Source organism: Erpetoichthys calabaricus, chromosome 8 (genome assembly GCF_900747795.2).
Source record: "Erpetoichthys calabaricus chromosome 8, fErpCal1.3, whole genome shotgun sequence".
NCBI lineage: Eukaryota > Metazoa > Chordata > Cladistia > Polypteriformes > Polypteridae > Erpetoichthys > Erpetoichthys calabaricus.
This window is the reverse complement of record NC_041401.2, coordinates 159476733-159492402: the sequence shown is the minus strand read 5'-3', so window position 1 is coordinate 159492402 and position 15670 is coordinate 159476733. Positions and strand designations below refer to the sequence as shown.

Genomic DNA, 15670 nt, shown 5'->3' with positions numbered 1-15670 from the left:
ACGCTATTGGCAAATGGCTGAGAAGCTACCCAACTTACTTTCTCTCTCTCTCTCTTGCGCTGACTTTCTCTGATCCTGACGTAGGGGGTGTGAGCAGGGGGGCTGTTCGCACACCTAGACGATACGGACGCTCGTCTAAAAATGCTGAAAGATTATCTTCACGTTGCAACCTTCTGTGCAGCTGCTTAGTGAAGTGACATGCTGCACGGTGCTTCGCATACTTAAAAGCTCAAAGGGCACCTATTGATTTTTGACTTTGTTTTTCTCTCTCTCTCTCTCTCTCTCTCTCTCTCTCTCTCTCTCTCTCTCTCTCTCCCTCTCTCTCCCTTCTCCTGACGGAGGGGGTGTGAGCTGCTGCCTTCAACAGCTTTGTCTTTTAAGTATGCGAAGCACTGCGGCACAAACAGCCCTATTGATTTGTTTGCTTTCCTCTGTGTTTCCTTTGAAGAGGAAGATATGTTTGCATTCTTTTAATTGTGAGACAGAACTGTCATCTCTGTCTTGTCATGGAGCACAGTTTAAACTTTTGAAAAAGAGACAAATGTTTGTTTGCAGTGTTTGAATAACGTTCCTGTCTCTCTAATACCTCCTGTGTTTCTGCGCAAATCTGTGACCCAAGCATGACAATATAAAAATAACCATATAAACATATGGTTTCTACTTCGCGGATTTTCTTATTTCGCGGGTGGCTCTGGAACGCAACCCCCACGATGGAGGAGGGATTACTGTATTTCTATGCTTTCTGACACTATGGTAAGTCAATGGTAACTCATCAATATTCATGAGGGGATGGAGCCTAAAAGCAAAACACACTTGCAAATGAAAAGCCGTAAAGTAAATTTTTAGGTCAAACTGAAACTGAACCATTGCTTAAATCAAGCTATAGGGATGACGATGTAAATTGTCCACCAGACATTGACACAAAAAGTGAAATTATCTCCTGATCAGCAGATTCTGACCTACCAAGTGATGATCATGTTTGGTGTTGACTTAATGCTGCCACTTACAATCTTGCGCCTCCTCATTGGCCATTTACAGGTAACTCCGATCTATAGTCGGCTTTTGATCATGATTATCTGGATTATTTATGATTTGTCAATGATAGCCTGGTACAGAAAGTAGTTGTTGAAATTAACTGCAATGCTGAGCAGTGTTAGAAAAGTCACAGTAAACCATTTGCTTGTCACTGCAGAAGACATGTGGGTGTTTTTTAGTCTTCTGATAACTGCGGGACATAGAGGGTAAACTAGGACACAGATGGTAGTGGTCCACAAACCGCTTATTGCAGACACCCATTTTAGGCAAAGTTATGAGTAAGTATCATTTTTCACTTATTATGAAATACCTTAAATTCACTAATAATGATGACTATGATGAAGCCACCCAGCCCCGAAATTGTGCAAACTGTGGTATATATATGAGGTGGTCATCAAAAATATGTGGAAGGTGTATGTTCCCAATCGTAACATTGATGAAAGTCTCACAGGTTACAAGGGAAGTCTGTCATAGATACAGTACATAACTTCCACATGGGTACAATTCTGTATCAAGCTCTGGGTACATCTGGAGCTCGATAATTTACTCCAGCAGAATTGGAATTGGAATTGTAAATTCTTGCTTTAATTGAAGTCCTTTTTTTTTTAAGTGAGTTTATTTTTTTATTCTCAAGAACATTTACTAGAGTTACTGCTAATTTTAATAAATATTACTAAATAGTAAACATGCTTAATCTTAAAAACTACAAGTTTCATTCACTATGGTGTATTAAATAAAATTTTAAAAAGGTATCCGTGCATCCCTACTTAAATCTAAAGCATATGGTTGCATTTCCTGCTTTTAAAAAAATTAGAATATTATTTACTACACTAGGTAAGGCTATTTGCATGCTGTGACATGGACAAAAGGATGACATAAATGTATAATTTCTGTGACTCTAAACTTGAATTTGGCAGGGTGTCAAATGTAGATGGATTTTTTTAAGACAAGTTTAAAGATAGAAAAGAAGGAAAGTCTAAAAGTTGTGAATAATACTTAAGACTGTTTGAATATAAATTTAATTTCTTTAGCTTACTAGTGTATGATGATTTTTGAATATACTGCTGATAGAAGCCTTATTGTTTTCCAGGAAAACAGATTTATATGAAATGGGGTGGAACATAGGAGGACTAAGGGACTGCCTTATTGCTGCAGCACCATATGGTGGGCCAATAGGTAAGTGGTTTTAATGCAATGCCGTGAAAGAGAAAAGTGATAAGAGTTATGTGGTTTTCAAAATTTCAAGTTAAAATAATAGAATTTACTTTTTTCCTCTCTATACTTCGGTGAACACTTTGATACTTTATTTAATTTTTTTGGAATGTAATTTTTTAAATGTTTATGTGAAATGACCTTGTGACTCCAGCAGACCCCCGTGACCCTGTAGTTAGGATATAGTGGGTTGGATAATGGATGGATGGATGGATGGATCTTGTGACTCTAAACTAAGCTTTTTTATTTGTATTATTTTTACCCAAAACATGTAATGTATTTTAACAGTTTTGTTCAAAACACTAACAAAACTAGCAAATAATGATAAAACCTTTTAAATAATGTGAGAACTACTTAATGGAATGGTGAAAATCATTATTCAAATTGTTATTTAATGTAAAGAGTAAAGGCTATGTTACATTAGATGATTTTTCCTATGATTTTCAGTTGTAGCCTTCAGTTAAATAATCCTGGCCTGTTGGAGATTGACACGGCATGCTACTATAAAGGCTGATGCTCTAATGTGACATTTCCTAGTTGTCTTTGTCTGCTTATTATAAGAGGAGTCATGCCAGTAGTGTTGTCTGAACATGGCTAATGGCAGCAACACAGGATTAAATAGGCTAAATGCCAAATTCTGAATGCACCAATGCTGAAAAGGGTTTGTCAATAATAATTAATAATCTGAGTCAAACTATATGCAAAACATATTTTGTAGAGTTTCTTTTGATGATAGTAACAGTTGCTTCAATTTAGTGAATAAAACCACAAGGAACATTTTTTTATAGACACTTGCAATGGTTTTGGTCTTCTACCCCATGATATTAACAAGTCATTGAAAGTATTAAGCTAGATCTTACATGTAAAACTTTAGAACATTCTAGATGAGAGTAGGGTATTCAGCCCAACAAAGCTGACCAGCCCTATCCACTTAATTGTATATCTAGTTTTGAAGAAAATTTACATTTTACAAGTTTCCTACTATGTTCCTGTGTTTTTGCTCAATTTATTTTAAAGTTAACATTCTAAATCCACAGTACTAATCCCTTTCATAACTTTAAACACTACAATCATGTCTCATTTTAATCTCTTTTTGCATAAACTGGAAAGGCTCAATCTTTCCTCATAACTCATCCCCTGTAGCCCTGGAATCTGCCTAGTTCCTCTTTTCTGGACTTGTTCTAGTGCAGCTATGTCTTTTTTGTAGCCTAGAGACCAAAACTGTATGCAGTATGCCAGATGAGGTCTATTAGGACAATTATTAGGTCTATTAGGACTATTAGATTTGTTGTCATGCACTTTTTGGCAAATGTAAGTTTAGAGCATACATGTAATTTTGTTGTGAAGGAAAGCATTGGTCAAGCAATAAAACTTTAAATTTTTGAATGAAATGCTTGCTCTTTCCACAAACATTGTATTTTTTAAAAACCCAATTAATTGAAATGATACTTATATAGCTAATGAATTAGCAAAATAGTTGTTACTTGCAGCCCTAAGTTTTGGCATTGTATTACTCCAAGTGCACTATGTGATATTGCTGTATTTTACAAATCTATTTTTGTACATCACTTCCACTATCATCCTGTTTTTTAAATGATTAGTTAATTTTATCGTTAGTAAAATGGACTCCTTTCTGTTTTTTAAACATCTCTTAACAAAGAATTTTAGGACATGCAGTATTTTGTTCTAGTTTACTTCCCTGCTTTTGCATCTATAGTTGTAGGAAGAACAGATGTTTTTGTAAACACTATCTCAGTTCTGTAAAATTACCTGAAGCTGAGATACCTTTCTTACTGCTGCTTTAGTTTTTTGGGTTATTTTTTTATGTGGATGATACTCAGATCTATTTCAATGTTAAAAGTGAAAGTTCATCAGAGTTTCTCAGCTGAACAACTTACCTCAGTGAAATTAAAATATGAATGGAATACAACTCTTTAAAACTAAGCTATAGTAAACTTTAAGTCATACTAATTGGCCCTAAAGCTCATCTTAAGATCTTAAGATACTGAAATAATTTTGAATCACTCATGGTGATAATGTCATCAGACCCTATTATCCATTTAGGAATCTTTGTATCATATTTGATTTAGCCCCTTCTTATTCTACACACATAAATCATGTTAAAAAATTTTCTTACTTCCACCTCCATAACATATTCCGTGTTTGCTCATTCCTCTCTTTTCTTATACTGAGAAACTTGTCCATGCTTTGTTTTATTTCATCGTGCATTTGCTACTGTAACTCCTGGCTGACAGGTGGCCCTTCTAATCCATTATCACAGCTCCATTTGGTTTAAAACTCTGCTGCAAAAGTCCTTACACCGACCCACAACAATGAGCACATAATGCCCATCCTGCTCTGCCTTCACTAGCTCCCTGTGAATTACAGGAATGACTATAAAATTCTATTAATAACTGATAAAGCTTAAAATTGCCTTGTACCAGGCTACATCAGTAAAATCTTCCATCCAGATGATTTGTGTTTGTATCACAAATTATTTTTTTTATTCATGATTCTCATGTTGTATTTGTCTTTTTTGTGTTTTACTCTGGTTTATTGTCTGTTATTCTATATCAGTGCTTTGTATATTCTTTATTTATCTTTATTTAGTGTGTTATGAGGGTATTAATTGTATCCAATGTTGTATATGCCCTGTTGTTCTTTCTGAATTTCTGTGAAGCACTTTCAGCATGGCAAACATGCTGTATGAATAAAATTTATTTTTATTATTGTTATTTATCTCAGACTTTACATTAATGACATTGAAAAATAACTGCCATGTATCTGCTGTTTCCTTTTATTATTATAATGACTTTAAAATTCCCATTTTAGAGACCTTCTTTTATCAGAAATGCTCATTTAGCTACTTCAGGTAACACATGGTTTCACATGTCATCAGAGTTGGCTTGATTTCCCTGATGTAACGCACATTGCTTATATTAAAATTGCATGCATTTTTTTATTGCCTACATTTTTTTTAGGTCACCCATATTTTTGGTACAACTGCAAAGGAGGGGAAAGAGAGAAGCTTAATTTAGCTTATTTCATTATGTTATGCCTTAGCCAAACACTCCCTCCCGTAGCACGAAACTGGTGTACTATGAATTATTGTGTCAGATTCATCACAAATCTGCCTCCTTCTTCTACCTTCTTGTATTTTCATTTAAAAGTTTGCTGTGTATTGTTTGCTTACATAGTAGTTTCCTGTTTCTCATAAACAGTCAAATTAATTTTTTCAGATTTTTTCTTTGTTGCTACGGATAAAGCCATCCACTTAATAAACAATTATACTATGCAGGAAATATTTTAAAAATCATTCTAATGCAACATTAAATACATTCATTTGTGAAACTTGTACAGGCTTACAGTGCCTTGGTTTATGTAAAAGAGAGATGGACAATCATTGTATTTCTCCTGTCCGTCAGGAACAAAAAAAGTATCATAGCTGGCAAAAGCAATATTAATGTATTGGAACGATCATGGGCTGTTTTTGTCTGGGTTACTTATGTGTGTTATAAGCAGTGCAAAGTGTCTTCTTTTTTTTTTTTTTTTAATTTACAGGCAGGCAAGTGTCGCTAGATCTGCTTTCTCTTTCATGATGGCCATTTGGGTGGATAGAGAATCCTGTTTTTCTTGAAGGGCTGTGTTTTAGATGTCACATTTGTTTGAGTTGTATGCTGCCTCTGTGTTCTAACCTCTGAGCTTACAGTTCTGGTTCTTAATAGCTTTGAGTATTTCATAAATATGACAATGTTTCTGAAATGACACAAGTTTAAAACCTTTTCCATTTATTAAAATTAATTGTTTATTATATTTGTCTCTGTCAATTTTCTTTCCTGATGTAGCTTTACTAAAAGGATCCCAGCGAAGTGAACGTTCACATAGTGCCAGACCAGTCCTGGAAATGTATACTTCATCTGGTGTGCCTCTTGCAAACTTTCCGGTAAAGCATCAAAAGTTAATTTGGAATTATGTATTTTACATGAGTGGAAAATTTACTTTTGTTTAAACCTAGGAGAGAAGAAGATGAAAAATACACATCAATTGATTTCTTAACTTTTGGAAACAATGGTGAAGAACTCGGTTAGAACTGAGTCCCAAATTTGTAATTTACGTAGTAATCTGAACATTATAAAACTAATAAAAATAAATATCATATGTATTGTTTGTAGTTCACTTTCTTCATTGTCTTATTATTGGTAGACAATTAATTACACATTAGTTTTCCAGGTTAAATCTGTATTATACACACACACTTGCAGACCAACTTTGTAGTAGGCTGATCTTGCATGATAAGCTCCAGCACCTGCTTTTGCAAACAGCTTTTTTATAACTCACTATAAGGCCGATAGCAGAAGTATAAAAGAAAACAAAGTCAAGCACTTTCAGTGGCTTTCAATGCCTTTATAAGATGAAAGGGTTTCAGTCCTTTTGAATTTAACTCAGAAAGGGTTTAGTTGTAGCAAAGGGTTCAGGGATACTTGTCAGTATGAGGATGAAATTTAAGTTTATACTGGTAATACACATATATCAAGGCAGAAGTTATATGGTTAGAAAAAAAATTAAGGAGTAGTAACCCTAACTGTTCTCATAATATTTTGCTGTACCTTTTATGATGTAGTTTCCTCTTTAAATTTTGGATATTCCAGAGATACTGGGACTTGAATTTCATTGTGGGATTGAAGGAATAATGCCTTTTCTTTCCAAATCCCCACAAGTTTGATTTTATAAAGTGGGAGAACCATACTGCTGTTATGAGACAAATGTTATGTAAAAAAGAAATGTAATGCTTTCATTATTCAGAATTTTGTTTCATATGTTGTGAGATCAGAAGTAAAAATACATAATTCATGAATGAATTGAGAAAATTATCTTGTGACTAGTTGATTTGCAACCATTTTAACATGTGGTTTATCATAGTTGAATCAAGAAAGTAGAAATGAATACTAGATGGATCCCAGGCTCATAAACGCCACACTTCACTCTAATTAAGGGAATGGAGTATTTACATTCATCCCCTGAATGTGGTCGATATGACTGTAGTTGTGTGCCTATTTGTTCATCCATCTCTCCATTTTCAGGTTCATGAAACATCCGGGCAGCATTGGGTAGAAGGCAGGAACCTGTCTTTGACTGGATGCTGTTCGATTGCAGGGCACATTAAGTAAATTAATTAATTGAATACATTTTTTTATTCATTCTATTTATCTTAATCAGTTAATAGATAGCAGTGTGACACAAATTACACAGAACCCAACAGACATCCACTTAACTTGATACCATTTGCATCTAATTATGTTCTGTTTCAGTGACAGATTTGGAAGGAAGAGGGTGATGAAGAACTGAGAAATACTAATCTTATCTTGTCTGTAAAACATGCTGATGTTTTCAGTAAAGGAAAATGAACACTATTAGTTTTTAACCAAGTGAGATCACTAAGAATCCATATAATTGATTAATTAATTAATTAAAAAAATAAGTAACTGGCATATAAACCTGTAGTTAATGCAAGTCTCTTCAGCTAACTCTGGCAATTACTGCATTGTCCTCTTTATTTCTACAGCGGAAAATGTTTCTTAATGTTATATAGCAAACTTTATGATTTTTCTCGTTTTTATATATAATTATTGGCTTCAAATATATGTTAATATTGTTTGATTGTAAATTATATGCTTTAATTTTTATTTATGTTATTTTATTTCTCAAGTCTGGTGATTAATTGTTGTCCTTTTTTTAGCTACATCAGCAAATGTTTCTTTATGCTATATTATAGACTTCATGATTTTTCTCATTTTTATGTATGCTTGTTTGCTTCAAACATATATTAATATTGTTTAATTGTAAAGTATATGCTTTGATTAATTTTTCTTTTTTTCTAGTGGAAAAGTGGCATTGTAGTAGACATCGGCTGGACAGTTTCTGATTATTTACTGTGTATTCAAGAGAATGGCACTGTATTGATTTATGACATACTTGGAAATTACTGCAGACACTTCAACATGGGCAGTGTAAGTGTAACTAAGAAATTTTCACATTTTTACAGAGTAAAGCATTGTCCTTAACATGAATAAGAGCTGAAGGCAATAGAATAATCTTTCTGTAACTGTTTATCAAGGATAACTTGTTACAAGCAGGGCTAATGTAGAGAATGAGTTCCTCCTGAAAGTATGTACTGTACTTATAATATTCACTTTTCATTTTGAATATTTTCAGAGATTTTCAGAGATTCAGAAAAAATATTTTGATGAGCATAGGCCATTCAGCTCAAAATGTCACATCAGTTTTTCAATGTCGACTAAATATGTATGGATTAATGTTGAACTTGGATTTGAATATCTCCCAAGTGCCACTTTAAATGCATAAGTATTCAAAATAATTTAGTATGGATGTGAAGGATTTGTTTTCCTTGCAGTAGGTAGAATTAATTCTTCTCCTTTCGTATTTATGTCCAAGAAACCTTGCCCTCTCCCTATTTACATATATACAACTCTGTGATGTGCTGGTAACATCACTTTATGAGAAATCCACTAAATCAACAGGCTAATTAAATGGCAAGCTCAGTTATAGGACACACTTTGGACATCCTGGAGGTAGTAGCGGAGGGAAGAATTAAAACAAAACTGTGTGCCATTATGAACAATGGTGCACATTCTCTCTCTGACACACTAACTACTTTCAGCCAGTATATTATTCAGTAGAAATGTGTCAAGAATCGCTATGGGGGCTGCTTTAAGTCGGAACTTTCTTTTTAATATTCTTGCTTTATAGTCATTTTGGTGTATGTTCAGACCAAAGTGTGTGTGTGTGTATTAATTTATGTACTTACATATCTACCTACTTATTTATTAAAACAGCTTCTGTAAAAAGTCAAATTTCTCTCTGGAGACAAAAAAGGTCTGTCTGTCATACAAGCCAGGAGTGACGACATTTCTTGGTCAGTTTAAACTGTTTGCAAGTTAGTAAAGAAGCCCCCCATGTACACAACATACAGGAGGTGGATATTGTACATAGTTTACCTAGTTCACCGTATTATTTATTTTCATCCTTTCTTTCCTATGAAATGCTTATAATGTTTGATTCATTGCATTGGCTGCCTAAATATGCAGCAAGTTAATGTCAAAGCTGTAAGTAATAAGTTATATGTAAACCATGATTTAGTGTATTCTGCCTTTGATCTAAACCCTCCAAAACTTTGTAGTTGTACTAGATTACAGATCACAGTGTTACATTCAAATCTGATTGAAGCTACCATTTTTACAGGGTTTGTGATAGGTGAAATGATATTTATAATGAAATTTCCCATCAGTCCTATTAATTACCTGCTTGAATTCAAAGAATGTACTTTCCACTAAAATAGTTTTTTGCAATGACTATCAACAGAGACCAAGGTCAGTCACTAGAAAAAGCAAGAATTGGCCTACGGCAGGAATGTTTTACTCGTGACCAATTGAATGTAGGATGTTCAAGAGTAAGGCGCTCCAGTGAACTAATAATAATAGCCATAAAAAATGTTTTTTATATATATCTTCTTATATAATACGCTACTGTGGCTGTTCGTTTGTCTGTCCAGGATTTTAAATTACCTGTAGCTCGCAAACCGTTTGAACTATTGACCTGAAATTTAATACACATATACTACGTGACCTCTACTATCTGCTTTCAGGGTGATGATTGACCTCCAAGGTTATTCCTCTTTTTATTTTATTTTATTGTAGAATCAACTCTCGGCAGTGGCCTGCAGGGCAGCCATGTGGCGCATGCATACGGGCGCTGTTCTCATCCCTACCACTTTCGCCGTCACTTCCCCTACCTCGTCATACCTTAAATCATTCTTGAAGCAGATTGAAAACTTAAGTGCCAGCTTAAGTGAAAAATTAAGGAAAATGTACTAAGTAATAGCAACACAAACACTGAGTTAATCAGTGAAAAGATGCCGATGAAAGAAGAGAAGAAGCGGGCCGCTAGGATGGAGAAAAGAAGAGCTGCTCAGGAAGCAGCAAGCACATCAACCTCTGAGCAAACAAATGCTCAACTTACAGAGAAACAGGATGAAAACTATGAATGCTCAAGTCAAGTGTATTCACTGCACGTTATCGTGCAGCGAGCTATTACTGGTGCATATATATATATATATATATATATATATATATATATATATATATATATAGGCTCCCGCTGCAACAAATATCCCTGCTGTTCCTGTTTCAAGTGGAAAAAAGCTGATTTTGCTAAAGTATTGAGACTTAGCCTCATTTTTGGGGTGCAAGACAGCGACTCATACGTCACATGGTACCAGGATTGGGGTCTTGCACCAGTTTAACCCCCCGAGGCATATCATATCTCGTAACTAGCAGAGTAAAATGAGGCTCCTCTGCACGTTCCTGTCTTCGTGCTCCCCAGGGATGTGCTGGTGAAGATGGCTCCCTCTGACGACTCAGAGAGTTTCCTGTTCTGGGGAGCCTGGGCAGCCATTGTGGCCTCGGGGTGGCCCTACAAGTTGGGCGAAACCTCCCTCCCGAAGCATTCAATGATTAGGACTTCCTGAAGCAACAGATCCTCCTCTGCACTGCGGTGAGCCCCGTGGTCAAGGGGCGCCAGCTTCGTCTGTGGCATACTGATCCAGACTGCCCTATACGAGGACAGTTCCAGGACTTAATACTCATGATTTACAGCTGGATCCGCAGAGACACTTTCGAGCGCATTGTGGAGAAGCTCGCTATTGATGTACAGTAATCCCTCGCTATATCGCGCTTCGCCTTTCACGGCTTCACTCCATCGCGGATTTTATATGTAAGCATATTTAAATATATATCGCGGATTTTTCACTGCTTCGCGGGTTTCTGCGGACAATGGGTCTTTTAATTTCTGGTACATGCTTCCTCAGTTGGTCTGCCCAGTTGATTTCATACAAGGGACGCTATTGGCAGATGGCTGAGAAGCTACCCAGCTTACTTTTCTCTTTCTTTTGCGCTGACTTTCTCTGATCCTGACGTAGGGGGATTGAGCAGGGGGTCTGTTCGCACACCTAGACGATACGGACGCTCGTCTAAAAATGCTGAAAGATTATCTTCACGTTGTGATCTTTTGTGCAGCTGCTTCCTGAAACGACATGCTGCACGGAGCTTCGCATACTTAAAAGCTCGAAGGGCACGTATTGATTTTTGATTGAAAAACAAACTCTGTCTCACTTTGTCTGCTCCTGACGGAGGGGGGTGTGAGCTGCCGCCTTCAACAGCTTTGTGCCGCGGTGCTTCACATACTTAAAAGAAAAACAGCCCTATTGATCTGTTTGCTTTTCTCTCTATCTCTGTGACAGTCACTGCTCCTGACAAGCACTCCTTTGAAGAGGAAGATATGTTTGCATTCTTTTAATTGTGAGACGGAACTGTCATCTCTGTCTTGTCATGGAGCACAGTTTAAACTTTTGAAAAAGAGACAAATGTTTGTTTGCAGTGTTTGAATAAAGTTCATGTCTCTCTACAACCTCCTGTGTTTCTGCGCAAATCTGTGACCCAAGCATGACAATATAAAAATAACCATATAAACATATGGTTTCTACTTCGCGGATTTTCTTATTTCACGGGTGGCTCTGGAACGCAACCCCCGCGATGGAGGAGGGATTACTGTAGTCCTGTCAGGGATAGGCAAGAACCTTTGTGATGAAATGCTACAGAACGACGTCCACTCGCTGCAAGATATAACCTACAGACTGGAGGGCACACAAGCCACCTGGAAAAAACAGTGCTACCCAGGTTTGACCCCAACTTCAATCCAACCGGCACAGACTTTTGGGGTTGCTTGCGCAAACCATGACCATCAAACATGCTCAGGTATGTGGCTTGCAAGTTTCCCCCAAGATGTTAAAGGAGGACAATTTTAAGGTCTCTATTACGTTGGCTGGATGGGAATTCTCTGCACTTTTGGACTCTGGTAGTGATCTCTGTGTAGTCTGCCGTAACTTGTGAACATCCGCTGTGTCCATGGGGACATTAAAACATATGAGACTATATTACTTCCTCTGACATTTTAAAGGGAAGAACTTTAAGGTTTGGACTGCCATATCAGACACCTCACCCTGGCCACTCCTAATAAGAAAAAGGAATGCCCTCTTCCCACTGTTCTTGGCAGCCTGCAGAGCGCCCTCCCCCATAGTGGATGAAGAGGGGCTTGCTGCAGACAATGTCATTCAAAGAACTGGGTTTGAAATTGAACTGGAGATGCCCAGAGAGCTGGGGGGTCGAATCCTCAAGTGAAGACCCAGGACAGCTAGCTCACTTTTCCACACCGTCCCTCGCACCAACAGCCTCCCCAGACCGGACACCCAATGTGGACCAGGGCAGAAATGAAATAGCAGTGGAAGCTGAGTGCGATGCTGCATCAGACACAGAAGACGAAGAGACTGCCATCCAGACAGAGTTTGCTCACCTGCAACGAGCCAATAGCAACTTGGATTTTGCACTCAGGCCCACATCGCAAATGACTCTTACTATTTGGAGAGAGTGGACCCAAACTTTAAAACACCACATTTTTTATTTAAAGATGGCTTTCTGCATCGGGTGATTTCCGATTGCATGGGTGATGGGTGTATCGAGCAGCTGGTAGTGCCACGTGGGCATAGGGAGAAGGTTTTAAAAATTGCTCTTAGTCACGATTTGGGGGGGGGGGGGGGGGGGGTTCATCTCAGTGCGGAAAAGATGAGGGAACGCATTTCGAAATGCTTTTATTGGGCGAATATGGGCTGGGATGTGGAGCAATTCTGTAAGGCTTGTCCCGACTGTCACCACTTTTACTGATGCATATTTCAGATGTCCCCTTTAAGAGGATAGGATTAGATATTGTTGGCCCGTTTCCCAAGAGTAAAATTGGCTTTCAGTATGTGCTCATATTAGTTGATTACGCCACAAGATATGCAGAAGTGGCCGTGCTATGAAATGTTCTCAGAAATGTTCATACATATTGGTATCCCTCATGAGATTTTAACTGATCAGGGCACGGCCTTTATGTCTCGCATCATGAAGCAACTATACGAAAGTTTTGCAATTACATGGTTACACTCCACAGTTTATCATCTGTAGATGAATGGCCCGACTGAACGATTTAGTAAAACCCTGAAACAGATGATATGGCGGGTGGCCCATGACCCGACCTCCTGGGATATAGTATTCCCTTTCCTCCTGTTTGCTGTCTGAGAGTCTCCGCATATATATATATATATATATATATATATATATACAGTAATCCCTCCTCCATCGCGGGGGTTGCGTTCCAGAGCCACCCGCGAAATAAGAAAATCCGCGAAGTAGAAATCATATGTTTATATGGTTATTTTTATATTGTCATGCTTGGGTCACAGATTTGCGCAGAAACACAGGAGGTTGTAGAGAGACAGGAACGTTATTCAAACACTGCAAACAAACATTTGTCTCTTTTTTCAAAAGTTTTAAACTGTGCTCCATGACAAGACAGAGATGACAGTTCTGTCTCACAATTAAAAGAATGCAAACATATCTTCCTCTTCAAAGGAGTGCGCGTCAGGAGCACAGACTGTCAGATAGAGAGAGGAAAGCAAACAAATCAATAGGGCTGTTTGGCTTTTAAGTATGCGAAGCACCGCCGATACAAAGCTGTTGAAGGCGTCAGCTCACACCCCCTCCGTCAGGAGCAGGGAGAGAGAGATAGAGAGAGACATAGTTTGTTTTTCAATCAAAAATCAATAGGTGCCCTTCGAGCTTTTAAGTATGCGAAGCACCGTGCTGCATGTCGCTTCAGGAAGCAGCTGCACAGAAGGTAGCAACGTGAAGATAATCTTTCAGCATTTTTAGACGAGCGTCCGTATCGTCTAGGTGTGCGAACAGCCCCCTGCTCAATCCCCCTACGTCAGGATCAGAGAAAGTCAGCGCAAGAGAGAGAGAGAGAAAAGTAAGTTGGGGTAGCTTCTCAGCCATCTGCCAATAGCGTCCCTTGTATGAAATCAACTGGGCAAACCAACTGAGGAAGCATGTACCAGAAATTAAAAGACCCATTGTCAGCAGAAATCCGCGAACCAGCAAAAAATCCGCGATATATATTTAAATATGCTTACATATAAAATCCGCGATAGAGTGAAGCCGCGAAAGGCGAAGCGCGATATAGCGAGGGATCACTGTATATATATATATATGTGTATATATGTATATGTATGTATGTATCTATACTAATTAATAAAAGGCAAAGCCCTGACTGACTGACTCATCACTAATTGTCCAACTTCCCGTGTAGGTGGAAGGCTAAAATTTGGCAGGCTGATTCCTTACAGCTTACTTACAAAAGTTAGGCAGGTTTCATTTCGGAATTCAACGTGTAATGGTCATAACTGGAACCTCTTTTTTGACAATATACTGTAATGGACTGCAGCTCGATGGCCGTGGGAGGCGGAGTTCAGTGTCACGTCATCACGCCTCCCACGTAATCACGTGAAAAGACTGTGAACGCAGTAGGGAGAAATGAAGGAAGAGCCGCAAACAGCGAAGAACAAAAAATTCATTAAACAATTGAGAAGGGAGCGAAACAATAAGAAGCGAGCGAGTGAAGCATACAAGCATGTTCATAAGGGAAACAAAGCACGGTGTAAAACGTAAGTTTAAATTAAGTTTATAGAAATGCTCCCGCTGTGGATTGCAATAACATATTCGCGAGATAAAAGTTTAATGAGAAGACACGAGGTATAAACGAACCACACGCCGTAGCGCAACGTTAGGGGCAACAGTTTCAACCATTCTGTGATCTGCTTCTCGCAATTGAAAGACGGCACATGGCGGATGTTAGCCGACTTGCTGACCGCAACGTTAGAGGCTTCAACTCTGGCGCTGACGATAGAGATTCCATTCCCGAGAGGGGATGCAGTGAGTGTGTATGCCTGATGAGCCCAGAATTAGGGAGAAACACATGTCGCATACTCTTTGCATTATTTGAAAGTAAACTATTAAAACCATTCTATGATCAGCTGGGAACAGAAAGAGGGCATGTGGCGGATGTAAGGCGACTTCCTGACCAACCACAAGCGTGACCTGGCAGGTAACCACCCATACAGTCAGATTGTGATTCAGAAAACGAATGCCATGAATGTAATTACCACGATCTACATACTGTCAAATAAACGAAACACACGCCGTAGCGCGACAGCTGTGAAAAGCGAGGTTCACAAAAAAACAGATCCTTAACAAATTGTTATTGGTATATTTTCGATCCGTTTAAAAAGGTTTTCTTTTCTTCTTAAAAAATTAAAAGCAGTACTTTGCCGCAACGAAGCGCGAGAATTTGGCTATATATATCTGCTTCTCGCAATTAAAAGAGGGCACGTTGTGGATTTTAGACGACTTCATGACCAAACATAAGTGTTACCTGCCAGGTAGGGTTACCACTTTTAATACAAAAAAATAAGGGA

At 37.9% G+C, this 15670-nt stretch overlaps 1 protein-coding gene across 1 annotated transcript in view; it reads left to right on the top strand.

The window, feature by feature from the left end:
* vps16 (VPS16 core subunit of CORVET and HOPS complexes) overlaps window positions 1-15670 on the top strand; it is a 118009-nt gene that overhangs the window by 4822 nt on the left and 97517 nt on the right. Inside the window, exons 2-4 of the mRNA XM_051931057.1 lie at window positions 2126-2211; window positions 6093-6190; window positions 8127-8255. Of these exons, the coding sequence (XP_051787017.1) occupies window positions 2126-2211; window positions 6093-6190; window positions 8127-8255 (313 nt within the window). The remainder of the gene's footprint in view (window positions 1-2125; window positions 2212-6092; window positions 6191-8126; window positions 8256-15670) is intronic.